Source organism: Geotrypetes seraphini, chromosome 12, assembly GCF_902459505.1.
Source record: "Geotrypetes seraphini chromosome 12, aGeoSer1.1, whole genome shotgun sequence".
Taxonomy (NCBI): Eukaryota; Metazoa; Chordata; class Amphibia; order Gymnophiona; family Dermophiidae; genus Geotrypetes; species Geotrypetes seraphini.
This window is the reverse complement of record NC_047095.1, coordinates 117278044-117302948: the sequence shown is the minus strand read 5'-3', so window position 1 is coordinate 117302948 and position 24905 is coordinate 117278044. Positions and strand designations below refer to the sequence as shown.

Sequence of the window (24905 nt, the reverse complement as noted above, 5' to 3'; positions counted from 1 at the left end):
CTCTTCTTCTGCGCTGTCATCTTTGGCTGCATCATCGCTCTTTACTTCTGTTTTTATGGGGAGGCAAGAAGTCCAGGATTCCTTTACACTCCTTATCCTTGCCCATTACTCAGGGGGGTCTTGGGCTATTGCACTTAGGTAGACTCAATGTGGCCTGTCAGCTCCGGCATATGAATGATTGGTTCTGTGGGACAACTCATTTCTCGGCCACTGGGGTGGAGTGTCTTTTCTCCTTTTCACTTTAGTTATTTACTTCATGTACGCTGCTTACCCTCCCGGGAGCAGTCTTATGGGGATTTGTTCTTATTTCCCTTGCGTAAAATCTGGAAGTCCCTTTGCACACAGTTGGCCATACGGTTTGATGTGACCCCATGTTTATCTATAACTGGTAATGGGGACTTTCCCCCTGGTATGGGTCTGGGCGCTCACTCCTGGTGGACTGGGAGGGGATTGTTTTATTTGGTTCATGTTTTACAGCCGAATGGTTCTCTCCAGTACTTTCGGATATTATGTGACTCTTCTGCATTGGAGGCTGGGGACTGGTTCTCGGTGTCAGGTCAAAAGCGCGCCGGGACAAAGGCGCGCCCAGACAATTGAGCGCAGCGTGGAGGCGCGCACCGCTCAAAATTACTGTTTTTAGGGCTCTGACGGGGGGGCGTGGGGGGGAAACCCCCCCCACTTTACTTAATAGACATCGCACCGCGTTGTGGGGGCGTTGTGGGAGGTGTGGGGGTTGTAACCCTCCACATTTTACTGAAAACTGAACTTTTTCCCTGTTTTTAGGGAAAAAGTACAGTTTACAGTAAAATGTGGAGGGTTACAACCCCCCAAACCCCCCATAATGCCGGCGCGATGTCTATTAAGTTAACTGGGGGGGTTCCCCAACAAAACCCCCCGTCGGAGCCCCTAAAAACTGTAATTTTGTGCGGTGCAGCGGCACACACTGCGCTCAATTGTCGGCGCGCGCTTTTGTCTTTCGCGCCGTTGTCTATGAACCCTGGTTCTCTCATAGACAATTACAACACTATGTTTGTTCCCTACCTGGCTCTGCTCTGACCGGGGAGATTCATGAGAAGTTGTCTGAAGCTTTCTGTTTAACTGCCCAGGTGCCCCCTGCGTTTTCCTCACCGCTTTTTACAGAAGTTGGCAGGAGAGTTGGACTATGCTACTCTGGCTACCAAATTGACTCAGGACTTGCAGTTCTCTATTTCTGAGGCCATGCTAAAGGGAGCATTTTATTGGGGGCAAAACTATTGGTCTCTGCTGTGGAAAAGGAACGGTATTACAAGTTTTTGGTCCGGGCGTATTTTGCCCCTGCCAGAGCCTTTCGGGCACACATTAGCACCACTGACTGTTGTCCGAAGTCTGCGGCCCCAAGGGCCTCCTTGGGCCATATCTTTTGGCTGTGCCCGGGCATACGGGCCTATTGGAAACGCATTTGTCTGCGTGTCAAGTCTCTCTGGAACTGCACCTGGTTGCCAACGGACACTTTTCTCTTCACGCTGAAACTTTCCTTGCTTCCTGTTCGTCCGGGTGCTGCTGCATTTGTCCAGAAAGCTATTTTTATGGGACTTAAGACTATTCTTCAGTGCAGGTTATCCCCACAAACCCCTACAGTGTCGCAATGGCGGACTCAGATGATCCAGTTGGCAGGGTGTGAACACCTGGCTATAGCTGATATGGACACTCTAAGCACGGTTCTCTTTATTTACGCTGTTGGTTACCCTTTTGTTCTACTTTGACACCCACTGTACTCAGTAGATTGTTGAACTGATATGTTGCACATTGGACTGGCTGTTCCCATGGGTGGGCGGGTGGTTGGTAGGGTGGGGGGGATTTTCTTGTGTAAAAGTTTACTGTTTGTTCAATTTTTATGCTTCTTCTTTAAAACCAATAAACAGATTTAAACATAAACTTGAACCCTAAAGCCTTGGCACCAGCCTGGTCCTTTCTATTGTGAAGTTTGGAATGTGATATAAATTTCAGCTGTATTTGTCTTGTGGCTTTGAAAAGGCTGCAAAACACACAGTCAGACTTAGAAGTGAAAGTAACCCCTGTTCAAAGTTCACAAAACTCCTGGGTAAGTGGCAGTAATTTATCCACTACTAGACTCCTGTGCCTTGATCATCACAGACATGAACAAGGTTGGTCGGTGTTTCCTGCACTTTCTCCTCCTCCTGAGCCTCGTTGGACCTTCATCTGGGGGTAAGTGCTAGGACTGGGGTCATGCTGTGATAACATTTGATGCTGGATTTTCCTTCTCGTCCTGGCTGAAAGTTGCCTATTTTCACCTGAGCTGCCTGGAAACTTGAGACGGAGAGAGAGCATTGACGGTGCTGGTTCCCCTTGGCTGAAGTATTTGCTTAGGTAGTCTGCAGCCTTTTGATGGTGTCAAATTGATCCATAGCTGCACTGAGTGTGAAATAGTCAGATCATAAGGTTCATACTGCAGGGGGAGGCAAAAAAATAAAAAGTAACCCCCTAGAGTATTTTGCTATTTTCTCTGCAACTGCTTGGGAGTTTATAGCTTTAATTGTTGAGATTATCTGTAAACATGGCAAAATTATAGACTTGGTGCTGTGACCACGCGTTGATTTTCACATGTTCAAAAATGTTTGCACTGTAAAACTCTTAACAAAAGAGATCAGAAACTTGCACAGCAATGCCCATTCTCCTAGGACAAGCAGGATGAGTCAGCCACTTATGGTTGTGTGGTTGACTATCCTGCTGTCCACGGAGAACCTACGTTACAGGTAAGTAACTACACTCTAGGTAAGATCTCTGTCTACCAAAAATGGAGGACAAAAGCCAGAGGTGATACCATGCCAGGGCAATACTACCGATCCTGCATTCAGGGGCCCGGAGCTGACAGGGGGCCCGGGCTCCCCCAGGGTCCTAGGCAGTGTTCTAAGGCAGGGACGCCAGTAGCTCGCCAAGGCAAAGTGAGTCGATCACCCAGGGCTCACTTTGCCTTGATGATCTATCGGGCCGATCAGTCTTCCTCTCCCCGACGTCAATTCTGCAGTCGGAGAGGAAGTTCGGGCCAGCCAATCGCTGCCTGGCTGGGCGGAACTTCCTCTCCGACGGCAGAATTGACGTCGGGGAGAGGAATGCTGGTCGGCCCGAAGCAGGGAGAGCATGCGTCGGCGTCGGCTTTGGGGCCTGTTATCCATTGGTGGGGCCTGTTCCCCGATGGCAGCGGCAGTGGCAGTGGCTTGGGGAACGGCAGGGAGAAAGAAAGAAAGGGGGCAGGCAGGGAAACAGAAGGAAAGAAGAGAAACAGAAAAAAAGAAAGGGGGCATGAAGAGAGGAAGAAAAAGTTGGGGGAGGGAATGAGGTGTGGAGGAGAGGAAGCATACAGGCTGAAAGAAGGGAAGAAAGATTGGATGCACAGTCAGAAGAAGAAAGTGCAACCAGAGACTCATGAAATCACCAAAGATAGGAAAAATGATTTTATTTTAAATTTAGCAAAGTGGAGGCAGTATTACCACAGTTTTCAAAGGAATTTGCCCAAATAACTTAATAGTTAACTGGGTAAATTCCCAGAGATGAAAACTTCCCTTCACTTACTATGCACAGTTCTGAATTTATATCTGCTGTCTATATTTTACAATATGGTCCCCTTTTACTAAACCGCAAAGCAGGGAGCCTATGAGCGTCAAGAGCAGCGCTGGGCATTCAGCGCAGCTCCCTGCGCTAAAAAATGCTATTGTGGTTTAATAAAAAGGATGGAGGGTATATTTGTCTATTTTTGTATGGTTGTTACTGAGGTGACAATGCATAGAGTCATCTGCCTTGACCTCTTTGAAAAAAACCCAGAATAGGAATGATAATTAACATTTTCTCAGCGTATAGTGTGCTTTGTGTTTTTTAGTTTTATTTTTGGTAGATCATTTTGACTTGGTCATTTTAAAGTAGCTCACAAGCTCAAAAAGTTTGAGCACCTCTGAGCTAGAGCGTTGAAACTGTGTATTTCTATTTTATCCCCCCTTTTACAAAACTGTGGAGCGTTTTTTAGCGCCAGCCATGGTGGTAGCAGCTCTGATGCTCAGAATTCTATGAGCGTCAGAGCTGTTACCACCGTGGCTAAAATCCACAATACAGTTTTGTAAAAAGGGTGAGGGGTTAGTTTGTGATGACATATTCCATACTAGGCGAAGGTGTTTTCTGTGTTCTGTGTGTTCGAAAGACATGGTTTTCTGTTAGGATTGACGGTGTAGGATTGATCTGTGCTGGTCTGGCTTGTTTAGTTTTACAATGGGTGTATTGATGTTCTGCTGACTGCAATATGTAAGATGCTACCTTTTCCTAGGTACTCATGTGTGACGTATGGTTTGTTACTAAAAATCATGTTTTTCTTACAGATGGCGGGGGGGGGGGGTGCCAAAAAATGATGGGCCCCGGGTGTTACATATGCTACGGACGCCACTGTATGTAAAGATACCAGAAAGCTGGCGTAGCAAAAACTTTAAGTAAATTGTTATTCTTCTAAGTTTTGAGTATTTAACCCTCCCACAATCTCACGGGCACTCGTTTCAAGTTTCAAGTTTATTGAGATTTTGATTTAAACGCAATATCAAATATTTTCAATGCGTATAACAAAAATAAATTTGGGGAAATAAATAAAACCATTTGAACAATAAACATACAAACATATCCATAGATGATTAAAATTACATAAGGAGTACAAGGATAAACTACATTTGTTTAAAAATGCGTTCTCCGCGCCTGCTCATAAATTTGTTGACTGGAAGGATTCAGCAATGTGGCCAGATGCCATTCAGGACAAAGACAGAGAAAGAATTGTGCAATTTGGATTAATGATGGAAGATGATTTAAAGCAAATGGCACAGTCTATGAGTAAAGATCTTGACGGACGTTCTTTTTATGAATATCTCCTCTATGCCAAATCACCCAATGGACGTGAGAAGATTTTAAGGAACTGGCTTAGGTGGAGCATTAGCAGAAAAGTATGTGTGTTTCGGCCCATGGAAGAAGGGGGGGTGTCGGGGGGGGAAGGGGTGCATGGGGGGCCCAATAGGATTGCTCAGTAAGGGGCCCAGAAATTTCTGATGGCGGCCCTGTACCATGCTACCAAGCAATGTATACCAACACCTCTTCATTAGCCTAGATATCTTTCATCGGCAAATAAACCTTCATCGTTTTAACTCCTATGTGAAATTCGTAATTAAGTACAACGTGTGTGATTTAATTTAAAAAAAAATGGGAGAGATAAGTGTCAAAAAGAGGAGTTTAAGTGTCGAAGAGATGGGTTTTCAGTTTCTTCCGGAATATGGTGTAGTTAGGTTCTGTTCATTTCTGTGAGGTCATTTTGAATCCTGCTGTGACTTCCCCCCAGTTCCCTCCCTTTTCTCCTCCCTCCATAGTACACACTCCCTCTCCCACAGGAAAAACTGAAGGAGTCTGGGACTGGTTTTCCAAGTGTTGAACTGAGTTTTCTCTTTAATAAAATGCTGAATTATGTTTAGCTGCAGACCTAACTTATCTCATGTTCTAGCCTGCCTGTACTGGGTGTTAGCTTGGACATTCTAACTTCTTATGGCTATCTCAGCATAAACGACATATACAGAAAGACTGCAGGGCCTAGATAAGTGACTTGCTAGTGACCTGCTAGTGTGAGCTGAGGACCAATGATTGTTAAGAAAAGTAACACGTGAAAAGTTTTTTCTAGAATTCAGTTGTATAGCCGGAAAAATAAATAAATATCTCTAACTTCCTGGTTTTGGGACTTCTGAAGCCAGCTTGGAGCTCTGGAGTCGCATACGTATGCTAATAAATTATCTGTGCTTTCTTCAAGTCTCTAGGTTTTTTTGGCTGCCCAAAGTGACCTTTCAAAACTATTTCAGTATTTTCACTTACTGAGCCTGATTCGTTGGCAATTGTGGAGGAGGGAAGTGGCTGTAAATCAGGACATAATATTCCTTCTCCAGCATCAAGCCTGAATTAATGATTTGAACCATGGGGCTCTACAGTAAGCCTTAAGTGCTGAAGGAGGAGGAAGAGAAGGTGATGAATATGTTCTGACTTGCAGCCACTTTTCTCTTCCTCCATTATCAATAGACTCGGATAAGGGAAAATATTTGAAATAGCTTGTCTCACAGTGAGGGTCCTGAAGGAGAGGGGTGTACGAGTCATGGAAAACAGTAATATGCTCAAACAGTAATATGCTCAAACAGTAATATGATTTACTCATTACACCACCTTTGGATTTCCTGCTTAAAAAGAACCCCCTTTTTTCTCAACAAACAGTGCTGCAATCAGCTCTTTCTAGAAAGCAAAGAAAGAACATGGAAAACATATCATTATTGCACACATTACGTCATTTTTCACCGCTTAAAAAGAGATAAACCAGATATAGACCTTAACATGCATTTTCCCTCATTGCAAAATGGAGCTCTTCAGCTTCACAAAGCTGACCTCATTGTGAGATCATCAAGCTGCACCTTCAAGGTAGTATGCCACAATTAAAAGATGCACTGGGTGTTGAACTCCCAACCTTTGTACAACAGCACATAGAAACATAGAAACATAGAAAGACGACGGCAGAAAAGGGCCACAGCCCATCAAGTCTGCCCACTCTATTGACCCACCCCATTGAGTGCTAGTGACCTAGTTCCTTAACTTGACCCTCGTAGGGATCCCACGTGGATGTCCCATTTATTCTTAAAATCGAGCACGCTGGTGGCCTTGATCACCTGCACCGGAAGTTTGTTCCAGTGATCTACCACCCTTTCCGTGAAGAAATACTTCCTCGTGTCACCACTAAATTTCCCCCCTCTGAGTTTGAGGGGGTGCCCCCTTGTGACCGAGGGTCCCTTGGGAAAGAATATATCGTTTTCCATCTCGACACGACCAGTGACGTACTTAAATGTCTCAATCATGTCACCCCGTTCTCTGCGCTCCTCCAGGGTATAGAGCTGCAGTTTGCCCAGTCTTTCTTCGTATGAGAGACCTTTGAGTCCGGCGACCATCCTAGTGGCCATCCGCTGGACCGATTCAGCTCGAAGCACATCTTTCCGGTAATGTGGCCTCCAGAATTGCACACAGTATTCCAGATGAGGTCTCACCATGGTTCTGTAGAGTGGCATTATGACTTCAGGTTTGCGGCTGACAAAGCTTCGATTGATACATCCCATCATTTGCCTTGCCTTAGATGAGGCCTTGTCTACTTGTTTAGCAGCTTTCATGTCTGCACTGATGATTACCCCCAAGTCCCGTTCCTCTGAAGTCCTAGCTAGCGTTTCTCCATTCAAGGAGTATGTTCTGCATGGATTTCCGCTGCCGAGATGCATGACCTTACATTTTTTAGCGTTGAAGCCCAGCTGCCATGTCGAGGACCAGTTTTCCAACGTGATCAGATCCTGCGTCATACTGTCCTTGAGGTTGCTTTCACTTACTATGTTACACAGTTTGGCGTCGTCGGCAAACAGTGATACTTTACCCTGAAGCCCCCGGGTCAGGTCTCTTATGAATATGTTAAAAAGGGATGGTCCCAGGACTGAGCCCTGCGGCACTCCGCTAGTCACCTCCGAAGTCTCAGAGAGGGTGCCGTTGACCACCACCCTCTGAAGTCTTCCACTCAGCCAATCATTGACCCATGCAGTTAGTTTCTCACCCAACCCCATCGATTTCATCTTGTTTAATAGTCTATGGTGTGGGACACTGTCGAAAGCTTTACTGAAATCCAAGTATACTATGTCCAGAGCCTCTCCTCAGTCTAGTTTTCCTGTCACCCAATCAAAGAAGCTTATAAGATTAGATTGGCATGACCTGCCTCTTGTGAATCCATGTTGACAGGGATCCCTTAGATTCCCTTCATCCAATATCGAGTCTAATTTACCTTTGAGTAGAGTTTCCATGAGTTTACACACTATTGATGTGAGACTCACTGGTCTGTAGTTCGCTGCCTCTGCTCTGCAACCCTTTTTGTGCAGAGGAACGACGTTTGCTGTTTTCCAGTCCAGGGGTACTCTCCCTGTACTTAGGGAGAGATTGAAGAGCATGGCTAACGGTTTCGCCAGAACATCGCCTAGTTCCCTGAGCACTCTTGGATGCAACTCGTCCGGTCCCATGGCTTTGTTCACCTTGAGTCCTGACAGTTCTCTGTAAACATCAGCTGGTGTGAACTCAAAATTCTGAAATGGGTCTTCCTTGCTTTGCATTGCTTCCAGCTGTGGCCCGTGTCCTGGTGCCTCGCAGGTAAAGACCGAGCAGAAGTAATCATTCAGTAGTTTGGCTTTTTCAGAATCTGTTTCCACATAATTCCCGTCTGGCGTTCTAAGGCGTACTATCCCGTTTGCGTTCTTTTTCCTGTCACTAATGTACCTGAAGAATGATTTGTCCCCTTTCTTGATGTTCTTTGCTAGAGTTTCTTCCATTCGAAGTTTGGCCTCCCTAACTGCCGTTTTGACCGCTGCAGACTTTGTCCTGTATTCAATGTTTGCTTCTTTTTCCCCGGTGCGTTTGTACGAGAGAAATGTTCTTTTCTTCTCCTTGACGAGGCGCGAGACCTTATCAGTGAACCATTGGGGTTTCTTTCTTCTTTGTTGTTTAGTTACTGATTTTATGTAGCGGATAGTTGCCTCATGAAGGGTCGATTTCAAGGTTGACGACATAACCTCCACATTATCCGTTCCTTCTTGAACCTGAAGCGTCTGATGGATGAAGTCTGCCATTTGTGTGAAGTCAGCACCCCGGAAGTTGAGTACCCTTGTTTTTGTTTGTGATCTAGGAAAGCCTTTCCTAAGGTTAAACCATACCATGTTATGGTCACTGGTGGCTAGCGGTTCTCCCACCGAGATCTCCGAGACACTTTCCCCGTTCGTAAGTACCAGGTCCAGGATGGCCTGGGCTCTAGTGGGCTCTAGTACCAATTGTTTGAGCCGTACTCCCCTCATGGACGTCAATATCCTCCTGCTATCACAAGTTGTCGCTGAGAGTGTGTTCCAGTCTACATCAGGCATGTTGAAGTCCCCCAATAGAACAACGTTCCCCCGTAAGGTGATATTTTCAATGTCATCAATTAAATCAGCGTCCTTGAGCTCCGATTGTCTTGGAGGTCTGTACACTACACCAAGGTATAGGCATTTTTCTCCGTCTCTGGCCAGGTTTACCCAGATGGATTCCCCAGTATACTTGACATCCGTGATCCTGGTTGTTTTGATGTTTTCTTTGAGGTAAAGTGCTACCCCTCCTCCTAACTTACCCATAGCACACGACTTTAACCCATAGAGCTACATCAGCTTCTACTCAGGGGGGTCTCAGTTCCCTTTCATATAATAGTTGACTGACCTGCATATGTATCATCTGATTAGCTATAATATCACAATCACCACAAAGAAAGCATTTCTGGCTTACCAGGTTAATGTGCCTTGTTGTACTCTGTTCATCTCAAACTTCCTGGTTCAAATCCCACCTTTGCTCATTTTAACAGCTTCCTATTAGCTGTCATAAGAGGGTCTAGATCAGGGGTGTCCAACCTGCGGCCCTGTGAAATATTTTGTGCGTGGGTGTTTGCCGTCTTGCCGGCTCCCTCCTCTGTCTTGCTGCAGCGTGTGTGCATTTGTGCGACCCCAGAAACATTTTTTTTGGCCAATGCGGCCCAGGGAAGCCAAAAGGTTGGACACCCCTGGTCTAGATGGTGGACTTTGCCGTTTTTAGCAGCACATTTCCCTTTCCAGGCAAACTTATTTTCTCCTTCCCATAGCTAGGAACATCCTGGGGATTAGGGGGAAGCAGGGGGAAATGGGTAGGGCTCGGGCATGCCCAGTGGGGCCCGGGCACTGCACGTGCTCAGAGAAAAAAAAAAAAAATCTCTCTGAGCTATTGGAGAGCTTATCTGCAAATTGGGAGCTGTTGGGACAACACCCATATGTGGCTGACTATCCTGCTGTCCACGGAGAACCTACGTTACAGGTAAGTAACTACACTTAATGCATAAATGTCTTTCACCACAAGCTTAAATTAAGATATTCCAATGTTATGAAAGATACAGATATATATATATTTTTTGAACTGCTCAGTGTCTTGCCCCTGCCTCAAGGCTTTTAAACCCCGTATTCTTAATTGCCAATTTAATATTATTTGTTTTCTATGTTGCATAATTATCAGAAAGCTTTAAGCTCATCGGCCCTGATCATCCTGTGGTCGCTATTCTGGGTGAAGATGCCGTGCTTCCATTATGCCTAACCCCACCTATCAGCACTGAGAATATAGAGGTGAGGTGGTTCCGAACCACATTCAGTTCACCCGTGTACCTGTATGAATATGGGAGAGATCAGAATGAGCACCAGCTTCCAGAATTCCAGGGGAGGACGGAACTGATCAGAGACCACATGGCCAGAGGAAACATGGCTCTGAAGATTCACAACGTTACACTGTATGATGAGGGAAGATACACGTGCTTCGTTCGATTGGGGTCTTACTATCAAGATAAAGAACTGGAGCTGAAAGTAACAGGTAAGGGGAAGTTTGAGCCTCTTTTGAATTTCAACCCCTTCTTCCTCTTATAGATAATTGACTGTAAGATGTGATCAACCATAGACCAGGTGCATGCAAATATCATGTGCATAAATTATTGAATAGTAAAAAAACCCAACTGTAAACTAAACTAAACTAAACCTTAAGTTTATATACCACATCCTCTTCATAGAGATAGAGCGTGGCACGGTTTACAGGTAGTAGGATTAAAATTTGCTCTACTGCCAAAGTTTTGCAAGCAAATCATAGTGGTTCTCAATAAGATAAAATTGGCATAGGTAGAAAAGAACTCCATACAAATAATAATAATAATAATTTTATTCTTATATACCGCCATACCCAGCGAGTTCTAGGCGGTTTACATCAATTAGATTATGATCTGCATTGAAAAGTAGATTTACAACAATTTATCAGAATTACAGCTTTGATCGAACTAGACAAAGCACGGCAAATGATAGGCTGTATCAAGAGAAGCTTCGTCAACAGGAAACCTGAAGTCATGATGCCACTGTACAGAGCCATGGTGAGACCGCATCTGGAATACTGTGTTCAATTCTGGAGGCCACATTACCGTAAGGATGTGCTCAGAGTTGAATCGGTTCAGCGGATGGCCACCAGGATGGTCTCGGGGCTAAAGGGTCTCCCGTACGAAGAAAGACTGAGCAAATTGCAGCTCTACACTCTCGAGGAGCGTAGGGAGAGGGGAGACATGATTGAGACATTTAAGTACATCACAGGATGGGTAGAGGTGGAAGATGATATCTTTCTTCTCAGGGGACCCTCGACCACAAGAGGACATCCGCTCAAGCTCAGGGGAGGGAAGTTTCGTGGAGACACCAGGAAATACTTCTTCACGGAGAGAGTGATTGAGCATTGGAACGAGCTTCCAGTGCAGGTGGTCGAGGCACGCAGCATCTCAGACTTCAAGAACAAATGGGATACCTATGTGGGATCCCTACGAGGTCATGCCAAGGGATAGAGTCACTAGGACTGAATGAGCGGGTCAGTAGAGTGACAGTATAATTACAATTATTCTTTAGGGGGTCAGTAGATTTAAGAGGGTGGGTAAATAGTGTGGGCAGACTTGATGGGCTATGGCCCTTATCTTCCGTCATCTTTCTATGTTTCTATGTTTCTATGAGAGTAGGGAAAAAAGGGAAGGTCTAGTGAAGGAGGAGAGGAACAGGGGGGGCGAGGTGTTATTGTGGGATGTGGGGACAGTTAAGGGTCATGTTTGCTGAATAGGTAAGTTTTAAGTAGTTTTCTGAAGTCAAGGTAAGTGGGGGCCTCGAGTATCATTTGGGCTAGCCATGGGTTCAGCTTGGCTGCTTGGAAGGCAAAAGTTTTGTCGAGGAATCTTTTGAGATGACAAAGTTTTAGCGAGGGGAAGGCGAATACAGGAAAGTATAACATCTACACTTCTACCAGAATAATTAAAAAGAATAAAGCTAGCTAAATAGAATCTGGTAAATGGGCCCTGCACTCCCAGCAGCAACTCTAGCTCATAGGTAGAGGTTAAGACGGGTCAAATGTTCAGGTCAGTTTATCTGATATACAGCAAATATGAACAAAATTAAATCTAAGCGGTTTACAACCAGATTGGAATAGGAAAGTTTTTTTTCAGTTCTGATTGGAATTCTCGGTATGAAGTGATCGATCAGAGAGAGAACGTGGTAAGGAATTCCATAACGAAGGAGCAAGATAGAAAAAAAAAGCAGTTTGAGCCAATGGAGGTACCACTAAATGAGTGTTTAATGCTTGCAAGAGTGTGTGGGAGTGTGAGACAGGAGATACTATCATGGAATACTTTTTATGCCAATGTGAGAATTTTAAAAGCTGTTCTAGACTGGATAGGCGGCAGCCAGTGTAGCTGTTGTAAAAAGGGAGTAATGTGATTGTAGCACTTAGCATTAAATTTACTTGAGCAGTAGTGTTTTGAAGAAGTTGCATCCTAATGAGGCTGTACCTGGGAGGTCTTTATTGCCTAATTGAGGCTTATGAACCAAGCTCTGACTAGGCCAGGAACATAAGAATAGCCAGACCAATGGTCCATCAAGCCCAGTAGCCCATTCTCACAGTGGTCAATCCAGGTCACTAGTACCTGGTCAAAACCCAAAGAGTAGCAACATTCCATGCAACCGATCCAGGGTAAGCAGTGGCTTCCCCCATGTCTTTCTCAATAACAGACTATGGACTTTTCCTCCAGGAACTTGTCCAAACCTTTTTTAAAACCAGCTACGCTATTTGCTCTTACCACATCCTCTGGCAATGCGTTCCACAGCTTAACTATTCTCTGAGTGAAAAAAACTTATCCTTCTATTGGTTTTAAAAGTATTTCCATGTAACTTCATCGCGTGTCCCCTAGTCTTTGTAATTTTTGACGGAGTGAAAAATCGATCCACTTGTACCCGTTCTACTCCACTCCGGATTTTGTAGACTTCAATCCTATCTCCATTTCTTTTCCAAGGTGAAGAGCCCTAACCGTTTTAGTCTTTCCTCATACGAGAAGAGTTCCATCCCCTTTACCATCTTGGTTACTCTTTGAACCTTTTCTAGAGCCACTATATCTTTCTTGAGATAAGGAGACCAGAATTAAATACAATACTCCAGATGAGGTCGTACCATGGAGCAATACAGGGGCATTATAACATTCTTAGTCTTGTTGACCATCCCTTTTTTAATAATTCCTAGCATCTTGTTTGCTTTTTTGGCTGCTGCCACCACCGCTGCCACATGTTAACTCTCATGACTGTTACCAAACTTCCTGCAGCACTGGACACTGACATTCAGACATTCCAAGGAACATATGTGTTGTCTCTCTCTGGTGTGAAACTTACAGAAATTAGAAAGTCACAGGATAGGAGATAATGGTTATTATGGATTAAGAACTGGTTGAAAGAAAACAGAGTATGTTTAAATGGTCAATATTCTCAATGGAGAAGGGTAAATAGTAAATAGAGACAGTGACAAAGTAAGGGGGGGCGGACCACCTCGAGCACCATCTTCATGGGGTGGCGGCACCTCTTTGCCGCCCCCACACACACCATATTCGTGCCCTCCCTTCCCTGCCCGTACCTCTTTAAAATGTTCACCACTGCAAGCAAGTACTCTAGCCTGCTGCTTGCACCAGCCTGGCACCTTCTGAAATCACTTCCGGGTTGTGGGGCCAGGAAGTGATGTCAGAGGAAAAGCCAGTGCTAGTGTAAGGGACACTTAGGTGTAAATAATCCTCTAGACAAGCCACTTGGCCTATAACAAATAATTTGGGTAATTATAGAACCCAAAAGAACCTGGCTGGGAGTTCTCAGTGCACTGGTTAGAGACCTTGTCCTGTTGTACTCATACTTGGCCTGACTTCCCTAGTGGCCACCCAGTGGCGTACCTAGCATATGTGACACCCAGGGCCCATCATTTTTTGACACCCCCCCATCTGTTTGAAAAACATGATTTTTAGTAACAATCCACACATCACACATGAATATCTAGGAAAAGGCAGCATCTTACATACTGCAATAAACCCATTGTAAAACTAAACAAGCCAGACTAGTACAGATCAATCCTACACAGTCAATTCTAACAGAAAACCATGTCTTTTCGAACACACAGAACACAAAAAACACCTTTGCCTAGTATGTAAACACAAACTAACTCCTCCCCCTTTTACAAAACTGTAGTGTGGTTTTTAGCCACGGTGGTAACAGCTCAGATACCAATGCTAAAAAACGCTCTACAGTTTTGTAAATGGGGACATAGAATAAAAATATGTAGACAAAGGTTAAACTGAAGCACCAAGAAGCTGGACTCTGCATACAATGCAACATCACAGAAACAGCAAAAAATAAATAAATATAATTTTTTTTCTACCTTGTCTTCTCTGGTTTCTGTTTTCCTCATCTTTTTGTCACTCTCTTCCTTTCATCCACTGTCTACCCTCTCGCTGCCCCTTCTATATGGCATCTTTGCTCTTTCTATTCCCGTTCTAGAAACTTTATGCATCCCCCTTCCATTTCTCCCTTCACCCCCCATTAGTCTGGCATCCATCTTCTTCCCTTCCATCCTCCAATGGTCTGGCATCTCTCCTCTTCTTCCCTTCCCTCTCCCACACCCACATGGTCTGGTATTTCACTCTCTCCTCTCCCTTCCCCCCACTTCCATCAGCATCTGCCCCCTTTCTCTCCCTACAACCCAATTCCATGCAGTATCCTTCCCCCTTATGTCTCTTTCCCTGCAATTCCATAAGCATCTGCCCCTTTCTCTCCCTCCACCACGTTTCCATACCACCCTGACCCCCCTTTCTCACCCTTCACCATGATTCCATACCACCCTGATCCCCCTTTCTCACCCTCCACACCCTTCCATACCACCCTGAACCCCCTTTGTCACCCTTCACCATGATTCCATACCACCCTGACTCCCTTTCTCACCCTCCACACCCTTCCATGTCACCCTGACCTCCTTTCTTTCTCCATCCCAAAGATCCCACGATGACTGCTTCTGCTCCAGATGGAATAGGTAAATGACATTGGAGGGGGCTGCGCAGGCAGAAGCAGTTAGTTGCAGCAAGATCCCGTGATGACTGCGGCTGCTGGTCCCCCCTCCGATGTCACTTACCTCTTCCGAAACAGAGGAAGGATAAAGGCGCAGTCATCGCGGGACCTTCTCCAGTTCAGTGCGGCTGCCGACTCTGCTCTAAGTATGGCAGCCGCGCTGAAGTGCCGTTTGGAGCAGCGCAGGAGGTTCCGGATCAGGCCGGCTGTGCACCCCCTTGGAGCATGCATCTGGGGCGGACCTCCCCCCTTGGTACGTCACTGTGGCCACCTACCTATCCCAACAGCCCTTCTCCTGGTCCCAGGGAACAGGAAACGTTTGGTTTCCTAATCCCATTCTGCAGAGGTTCTTAGGTCCTGACCCTGCCTCTGATAAGAGGGACATGGAGGTCTATGTCTTACATCTGAGCTTCAGGACTGGGAACCAATTCATCAGTGCTGCCTTGTGGCTAATTTTTTACAACAGTTGCTGTAGCCGTAGGTATCACATAGTTTGACACTCCAAAATATATTTGACTATCAAATGGCAGGAAACAACAGCAGCCTAATATGCCTGCGGTCTCTCAAGCTTTGACCATTGCTGCATTTCCTGAGTGTTACTATCTTATTCCACACTTCAGGGCTATTCCTTTCTGATCCATGTAGCAGATATTAAGATGTGAAGGCAGTGAAGTACTGAGGTGAGTTCCTGAAGGCGGTGGGGGAATCTGCCTACTTGGGTAATTCAGAGACATTGGATTTGACTTGTGGTCAGTGAACAGAATTGATTTCCTGACTCTTTGTATGATTCATCACAATTCTCATGAAGAATCACCTGACAAGGTATTATCTTCTTTATTGTTGGAAATATTCTTTGACAGATAAACAGTCCACAGAAAGCAAGTCCAGGAGAGACCAGGCTAGAGTGCTGATAGTGATCAGGATTTCTTTGCCTTTAGCTTCTGGGGGCAAAATAGCTGCCAGATTAAATATCCAATATAAAGTCTGACCATAAGAAAATAACTCTTTCTGGCTTCTTTTAGGCTTGGGTAATTCTCCTCAAATCTCTTGGGATCGCTATCAAGATGGAAGAGTGACGGTGCTGTGTGAATCTACAGGATGGTATCCAGAACCTGAAGTAATCTGGAGACAAGATAAACAGAGTCTGACACCATTTTCTAAAACTGAAACATCAGAGCAGAATGGTCTTGTCAACGTCAAAAGTTCCCTGTCTGTGACAATAAATAAGAGCAGCGACATTTCCTGCTGTGTCCGTAACATCATCTTGAGCCAAGAGAGAGAATCAACAATTTCTCCATCAGGTTAGTGATGGTTTAAGACAGGGGTCTCCAAAGTACGGCCCGCGATATGATTTTATCTGGCCCGCAAAAGAATTGTGTGGAAATGCCAGCACTCACCCGCCTCCCTCCCAGACTTATTGCAGGGCTCCGCTAGGCTGCCAGGCTCTGCACCCAGTCCCCCCCTCCTTGCCCTGTCCATGGTACCTCCTCTGCCGCTGGAATCCCTGGTGGTCCAGAGGTGTAGCCGGCAGAAGCGAGCTTTCTGCGCTCCTGTCCTGCTGCTAACCCAGTTGGTCGCTGCTGCAAGTTCCAGCTTCAGCTGCTGAGCAGTACCGAGCAGGAGTGCACCCTGGCGCTGCCGCTCGATGCTGAGCAGCTTCCTGAATGGCTTACGAGAATTCGCAGGAAGCCAAGCAGCAGCACCAAAGCACGCTCCTGCTCAGTGGCTGAAGCCAGAACTTGCAGCATTGACCATCCAGGTTAGCAGCAGGGCAGAAGCGTGGAAAGCTCGCTCCTGCCCGCTACACTATTTGACCACCAGGGATTCCAGCGGCAGAGGAGGTACAATAGACAGGACAGAGAGGGAGGACAGGGTGGAGAGACTCCTGTGTGGCAGGAACTCCAGAAGTAAAAGTCCTTCATCATCCCAGAAGACAGTTGCCAATGCCTGCAGATTTTTCTGTCTTGAACTTTTTTGGGGGGTGGGGGATGACTTATGCTTAATGTGACCATATGTCCCGTTTTGAACGGGACCGTCCCGTTTTTAGCTTGCCTGTCCTGTTGTCCCCACACACAGCTTCAGGATGCCGAAATATCCCGTTTTCTGAAAGAGCATCCTGAAGCTGTGCCCAAGCCGCCGCAGCCTATTTTTCCAAGCCACCGCTGCACTAACAGATTATCTTCGTGCAACAACTGCACAAGCCTTCCCCCCTCCCCCCAACGTTAATTCTGATATCGGAGAGAAAGTTCCGGGCCAGCCAGTCACTGCATGAAGTTAATCTGTTAGGGCGGCGGTGGCTTGGAGAAGTAGGCAGTGGCGGCTTTGGGGGGTGCGGGTAGGAAAGAAAAAGACAGACAGACAGAAAGAAAGAAAGGGGGATAGGGAGAAAGAAAGAAAGGAGGGCAGGGAGGGAGTGAAATAAAAGGGGGCAGGGAGAGAGAGAGAGAAAGACAGACAGTCAGAAAGATAGAAAAAAAGGATGCTCAGTCAGAAGGAAGTGCAACCAGAGAATCATGAAATCACCAGACAACAAAGGTAGGAAAAATGATTATATTTTCAATTTAATGATCAAAACGTGTCAGTTTTGAGAATTTATATCTGCTGTCTATGTTTTGCACTATGGAGAAACCCAAAAAGCCTCCCTCAAAATCGCCTTCGGGCAGGAGGGCATCTGCACATGCATGGATGCTATTTAATGACATCACGTGTGATGTCATCGCACCGCATGTGCGCATGCCCTCCTGCCCAACCAGAGCAGGCATCAGGGGCGGGATTGGGGTCGGGACTGAAAATTAGTAGATGTCCCATTTTGAGGAAAAAAATTAATGGTCACGTTACTTATGCTTCTATCTCATTGACTCCGTTTTAGACTCGGGATCTCTGTGATAGACCCAAGTCTTATCTCCAGTCACCAAACGATGAAAAAAAGTCACTTGATGTTTATTGAGCTTCTCCAAGTTCTCCTGACAACACTGAGCCTCGAGGCCTTCTGACATGGCATCAGCATTCTTGGAATCCATCTTGCTCTAACCTTGGACATGCCAAATGTTTCAGGAATTATTTTCCAAACTGTGCCTGCCAAGATGCCCATTTCTTCAGCTATTCAGGAAACCTTAATTCGTACGTCTGACAAAATTAGATCCTCAACTTTCCTGCACATAGGCTGTCCTGTGTGAGGGTCATCTTCATCTTCAATGGGCTCTCTACCCCACTTAAACTGCTTGCCCCAAAATTTTACTTTGTAGGATGATGGGGCAGACTCACCATAAACTGCAGTCAGGTGTTCATGGATCTCTTTTGGCCTTTCCCCTTTTTGTGAGAAATGTTATCACTGAACAGTGCTCCAACTCTAACAGCTTCTTACTTGATTCACACAAGGACTCTCCTGACATCCTGTCTCTTGGAATGTTAGACTTGCACTGAGCCACAACTCTGCATGAATAACCTTGAAACATATCACAACATGCAGAGACTTGTTTCAATATGCTTGCTACTTTCTTTTATACTTAGGTAGATAAATTATTGAACGCCCCTAGTGTTTGTGCCATAAAACATAAGAACATAAGAAATGCCTGCACCGGATCAGTCCTGGGGTCCATCCAGTCCGGTGGTCTGCACACGCAGAGGCTCAGCCAGGCATACCTGGGCGAATACCTTAATCATTTGTATCCCTCAATGTGTCCAATTTTACCTTAAATCCTAAAATGGTGGTTTCCTCCACCACATCCTCTGGGAGAGAGTTCTAGGTGTTCACCACCCGCTGTGTGAAGCAGAACTTTCTGACATTTGTCATGGCCTTGACCCCTCTTAGCTTCAGTCCATGACCTCTTGTCTGAGTCACATTTGACAAAGTGAATAACGCTGTTTCTTGCTCTCCATCCTTTCCCCTTGTCGGTGAGCGAGCTTGCTCCATTTTGTCGATTCCTTTTAATATTTTAAAAGTCTCTATTAGATCCCCTCTCAGTCTTCTCTTCTCAAGGGTGAATAATCCCAGATTTCTGAGGCGTTCTTGGTAGCTCAAGTTTTCCATACCTTTTACTAGTTTCGTCGCTCGCCTCTGCACCCTCTCCAGCAATGTTATATTCTTCTTCAGGTACGGAGACCAGTGTTGGACACAGTATTCCAAGTGTGGTCTGACCATTGCTCTATAAAGCGGCATTATGACCTCTTTCGATCTACTCGTGATTCCCTTCTTTATCATGCCCAAGGATGTTAGCCTTCTTCGCTGCCGCTGCGCACTGAGCCGACGGCTTCAGATTCCTGTCTAGCAGTACCCCCGGGTCCTTTTCCTGTTCGCTCTTCCCCAATGTTATACCTAGCAGTTTATACTCATGCTTCTTGTTTTTCCTGCCCAGGTGCATCACTTTGCATTTTTCTACATTAAAACTCATCTACCAATTTTCTGCCCATCTCTCAAGTTGGTTCAAATCTCTCTGGAGTTCCTCGTTGTCTTTTTGTGATATGATTGCCTGGCAAAGCTTTGTGTCATCTGCAAACTTGGTGATGAGGCTGGTCATTTCTACATCCAGGTCATTTGCGAAGATATTGAATAAGAGAGGCCCAGAACCGAGCCCTGAGGCACGCCGCTAGTTACTTGCTTCCAGTCCGAGTACTCCCCATTTATGCCTACTCTTTGTTTTCTGTATTCCAGCCAATTTCCTATCCATCTTAGTATATCCCCTTCTATTCCATGACTTTGTAGTTTTCTGAGAAGTCTCTCGTATGGTACTTTGTCGAACGCTTTCTGGAAGTCCAAGTATATTATGTCCACCAGTTCTCCTCTATCGACATGTTTGTTCACCATTTCAAAAAATTGAAGTAGGTTCGTCAAGCATGACTTCCCTTTCCTGAATCCGTGCTGGCTACCTCTCAACAGGTCATGGGTATCCAGATGCTGGACTATGCTATCTTTAATCAAAGTCTCGACCATTTTCCCAGGGACCGATGTGAGACTCACAGGTCTATAGTTTCCCGGTTCTCCTCTCGATCCTTTTTTGAAGATTGGGATGACGTTCGCTATCTTCCAGTCCTCTGGTATCCGTCCGGTCCTAATTGACATATTAGCAAGGGATTGCAGTAGTTCTCCAATTTCTACCTTTAGCTCCTTTAATACTCTCGGGTGAATTCCATCTGGGCCAGGGGATTTGTCACTTTTTAGTTTGTCAATCTGATAGTATATCTTGTCCAGATCCACCTCCACTGTGGTGAGGCTCTCCTCTATTTCTCCCTTGAATACTTTCAATGTCTCTGGTATTGATGTGTCATCTTCTTTGGTAAAGACAGATGCAAAGAAGGAATTTAATCTGTCCGCAATCTGTTTGTTGTCTTTGATGTATCCTTTTCTTCCATTGTCGTCAAGAGGGCCCACTGTCTCCTTAGCCGGTTTCATCCCTTAACATATCTAAAAAAGGGCTTGAAGTTTTTGGCCTCTTGCTCCAACTTTTCCTCATAGACCCTTTTGGCTTCTCTCACTGCCCTGTGGCACTTCTGGTTGGCTTTGAGGTTGTCCCAAGCCTCGGTTGTTTTCTCATGTTTCCATTTTTTAAATGAGTCCTTCTTTTCCCTCACTGCATCCTTCACCTCTTTGGTTAGCCAAGCCGGTTCCCTTTTGTCTTTATTTTTCCTTCCTTTGGCTATCTGCGGAATGTATATATTCTGTGCTTCGGTGATGGTAAATATCACTTACACATAAATGAGCGCTTAAATACTGAATAAATACTAATAAATGTCCAAGTCAATAAATAAAAGAACCAATTGGAACAACAATTTAATGCAGGCACTGGTAAGATAAACAGAAGGATGGCTTACCCAGTCGATGTAAAACACAACCTTCACCAAACTGGCAACAACTATTAAAAAAAAAATAAATAAATATATATATATATATATATATATATACTGTATATAAACTCTAAGTAACAAGATGTTACTAATAAAACCAGGAATGATAAAAAGTATGCAATGGAGAGTAGAAAATCACCAAATACACTCAATTTTTCTGCTCTACCTTGAATATGTATGAGCAGCGCAAATAAGGTAGATTGTGAGAGCAAGCTTGTCTGAGCGTCTTTACAGACCGACCCAGGAGAAGGATCACAGGAGTGGAATTTTACTGGATTGTTTTTAAGTACCAGATTAGTTTTTTATTGTTTTACTGAATTACTTTTATCATTCATGGGTTTTATTAGCTAACACCTTCTTACCAGGTTCTTCAATTGCAAGAGGGAATGAACCATGATTGGAAGGGCTTGATACCCTGTTTCAGGGATGGCTTTATATATATTTCCACTATGGCCCCTGTTAAACAAGATAATTCAGAAGATGGTGCCGGTGGTTTTGGATTAGCCAAGAAGAACATGACACACAGATTTAATGAGACTGAAGTTTGAAGACCCTTTTCCATTTCTGGGGGAGAAAGACATCTTGCACCAGTTTCTGATCAGGATGCCCTTGTATTGCTCTCTGGTATAGCTCGAATACTGTGTATAATTCTGGTCACCATATCTCAATAAAGATATAGTGGAATTAGAAAAGGTACAGAGAAGGGTAACGAAAATGATAAAAGGTTTGGGACGACTTCCATTTGAAAAGAGGCTAAAGTGGCTAAGGCTCTTCAATTTGGAGAAGAGACAGCTCAAGGGTGATATGATATGAGGTCTTTAAAATGCACTAAACAGATTTGGTATGACCAGGTGGGTCTGCTGTGGTCTGATTTGCTGTGAGAGTGACACTTGCACATGTGCAGAGACGGCAGGGGAAGCCCTGAAGCAGCTTCCTGCCACTCAACTGTTCAGGGCAGGAAACCTCTTTTTTTTTTTTTTTTTTAATGGACACACGTTGTGTGTGTGTGTGTTTCCCACACACAATATCTGTCCCCATTTTTTAAAAAGTCATGCAGGCTCCCCCTCCTGACCCCAGCCGTCATACCCTCCCCACCGATGACAACCACGGGTCCCCGACAATGATGGCCGTAACAGCGATACACCCAGAGAAACAGGAGGGATGCTTACTTCTTCTTGCCTCAACAACCTAGATGTGCATCTGGGCCACCCCCTGAAACTCTACCCAGCACTCCCTCTGACACCCCCCACCCTACACAAAGATTCTCCCTCCCATGAACTCACCAACAAGACACCAAAAGACAGCCCTGGTGTTCTGGGGTTGTCAGCTCGGAACCCCCCTAGCTCAAGCAATCCTCCCCAGCCCCTCCCTTATACCTCATTGTAGAAGCCGGCAAGAAGGATGCCCACTCCCTCTTGCCAGCAGACCTGCCTCTTCGAAATGGCGAGCCTTCCACTTCCTGGTGCATCCTGGGGTGCATCGGGGAGGGGCCTAAGGTCCAGATTGGCCTGGATACATTAAGCCCCCTCCTATGGGACGGACATTGTGTCTGGGCCAATCAGGGCATTAGGCCACCTTCCTGGTGCATCCTGAGATGATATTCAGACAAATAATTTTCATTTTTCATATTTGGCTGAATAGTAAAATATGCTATTTGATATAGCTCTATTTTAGATTATACAAGGCTTGAAGGTAAGGTATGAGTGATGGTGGGGGCAGGCATGAATTAAGTCTAGGAATTTATACACTCATTTATTCAGGATAGAGAACCAATAAGGCAGAAAACAAACACTGGTTTAGATCAGAAGTGATATGCCAAAGGACAGATTTCTGTGGTAGATCCTGAGCAGTGTGGACAGAAATAATTGACCATCTGCTATGGACAAACAACCCCTGGGAGTAGGTGGAAGCTGCTAGAGCTGGGAACAGTATCTGCTCCCCCTAAAGATCCTCTACAGGGCTTCCAGATTTCAACCCTCCCCCCTAACTAGTTGCTAACAAACCTCTCTTTGAGACAAACCATAACCTTATTTCATTGTCTTTGCAGATCTCACCAACATTAAAAATCGTCCCAGCTATGCAAGAACTCTTATTTTCACTAGTGTTGTCACTGTTGTAATCATTTCTGGATTCTATTTAGCTGTGGTTTACTGTATCAGATTGCAATACATCAGGATTCTATGCATGAAGCCCTGTATCAGAAAAGCTGAAAATGAAGGGGAGCTACAGGCACGAGATGAAAGGACATGTCTAGAAACCAAGATCGTCTAATTTTAAGGTCTTGTGGTGAAGAAGCAAGTACAAGCAAAATTTCCTATGGATAACAGACATAGAAACAGAGACAAATAGAAAAGAGACAGAAGTAACTGCTAAACCCCTTCTACTCTTTTCTACTACTACTTTCAAGCAAGCAACCCTTATCTCGTAGCTCAAAAAATATATAGTGAAATTAGAAAACGTTCAAAGAAGATCAACCAAGATGATAAAGGGGCTGGACCTCCTCCTGTATGAGGAAAGACTAAAGAAGTTGAGACTCTTCAGCTTGAAAAAGAGACAGTTTAGGGGGGATATGATTCAAGTCTACAAAATCCTGAGTAGGGTAGAATGGATAAAAACTAGGGGGCACTTACATGGTGAAATTACATGGGAATACAGTGAAACCTTAGTTTACGAGCATAATTCGTTCCAGAAGCATGCTTGTAAACCAAAGTGCTCGTATAGCATAGGAAGTAAAGGAAACTCGCTTGATTCGTTCCCCCCCCCTCTCCCCGAGGCCATCGGCACTGCTCCACCTCACCCCTACCCCTGAGGCCACTGGTGTGTTTCCACCCCTCCCGCGAACCGGCATCGCCCCCCCCCCCCCCCCGGCGCGATCCAGCATCCTCTGCCCTCCCAAATACAAGCCCTTACCCTGATCTGGCACCGGCATGCAGCACCAACCCACAGGACGTGCTGGTGCTGGAAGATCCTGCCTCTTGCCTGGGCTGGGTCTTGAGCATCTGCGCATGCTCAAGGCCTTCTGGCTCCCGCTCTCTCCGAGATTCTCAGAGTCAACGGTCGGTTTGTGAGGCACGATTTGCTCGAGTGTTTCGCTCGTCTTGCAAAACACTTGCAAACCGCGTTACTCACAAACCAAGGTTTGACTGTACTTTTAAAACAAATAGGAGGAAATATTATTTTTACTCAAAGAATAGTTAAGCTCTGGAACTCATTGCCAGTGATTAGCTTAGCTGGGTAAATAAAGGTTTGGACAAGTATCTAGAGGACAAGTCCACTCTCTGCTATTAAGGCAAACATGTCATCAGGGACGCGGCAGAAGAAATTAGGTCACTAGAAGAACACGAACCAGCATGTTTACTGTGCCTCAGAAGCTGCTGGAGCCGGGAGGTTTGTGTTCGTCTCGCAGTGGGTCGGTTGGAGGGTCAACAGAGGTTTCTGGTGTGCCGGGTAGGGTCGGCGGTAGGGGGGAGTCGCGGCGTGTTACCTGCCGCTGGTCCTTAGACGCGCGCATGTGTACTCTTACCCGCCACAGCCCGACAGATTAGGGATCAGGGAACACGGGGTAAGAGTGCGCATTGCACTTTTGGAGTTTGGAAAATTAATAAAGAATTTAAAAAAAGAAGACAAATAATGGTAAGTGGAGTGGGTATATAATCTTTCCAAAAATCTCAAAAAAAAATTTTTTCAAATGTCTGCCGACTGTAGAATCTCAATAATATTTTAAAATAATATTTTGGGAAGGTTGAAGGACCTCATACTCCCCTTCCCAATCATCGGTCCACCACCTCCTTCAATCTTAAAGTACATCTGCAGTTCAAAAAAAGCAATTCAACAGGACCTTAGCTTGAATTGATTCAAATCTCAGATCTCTGATCCCAACGGGGTCCATTTCGCCCTAAGCTTCTTCAGGAGATTGGGGGGTAGATCCTTTCCAGCCATGTTCCAAATAATTTCTGATAGAACACTATCCACAACCCTTACTTAGGGTAGGGTGAAACACTTCTCTTTCTCCCAAAC

General features: G+C 45.2%; 1 protein-coding gene across 1 annotated transcript; it reads left to right on the top strand.

Annotated features, from left to right (window-relative positions):
- The first annotated feature begins 1970 nt into the window (after positions 1 to 1970).
- On the top strand, positions 1971 to 24698 carry LOC117346031 (butyrophilin subfamily 1 member A1-like). The gene is made up of 4 exons (XM_033915251.1): positions 1971 to 2205; positions 10132 to 10479; positions 16070 to 16348; positions 22936 to 24698. Exons 1-4 carry the CDS (start codon positions 2136 to 2138, stop codon positions 23157 to 23159), a joined length of 921 nt encoding a protein of 306 aa, XP_033771142.1. The 5' UTR covers positions 1971 to 2135; the 3' UTR covers positions 23160 to 24698.
- Positions 24699 to 24905: the final 207 nt, after the last annotated feature.

Coding starts and splice junctions, on each gene's coding strand:
- LOC117346031 (XM_033915251.1), top strand. CDS start 2,136: ATGAACAAGGTTGGTCGGTGTTTCCTGCACTTTCTCCTCCTCCTGAGC. Junction 2,206..10,131: donor CGTTGGACCTTCATCTGGGG/GTAAGTGCTAGG, acceptor CATAATTATCAG/AAAGCTTTAAGCTCATCGGC. Junction 16,349..22,935: donor ATCAACAATTTCTCCATCAG/GTTAGTGATGGT, acceptor TTGTCTTTGCAG/ATCTCACCAACATTAAAAAT.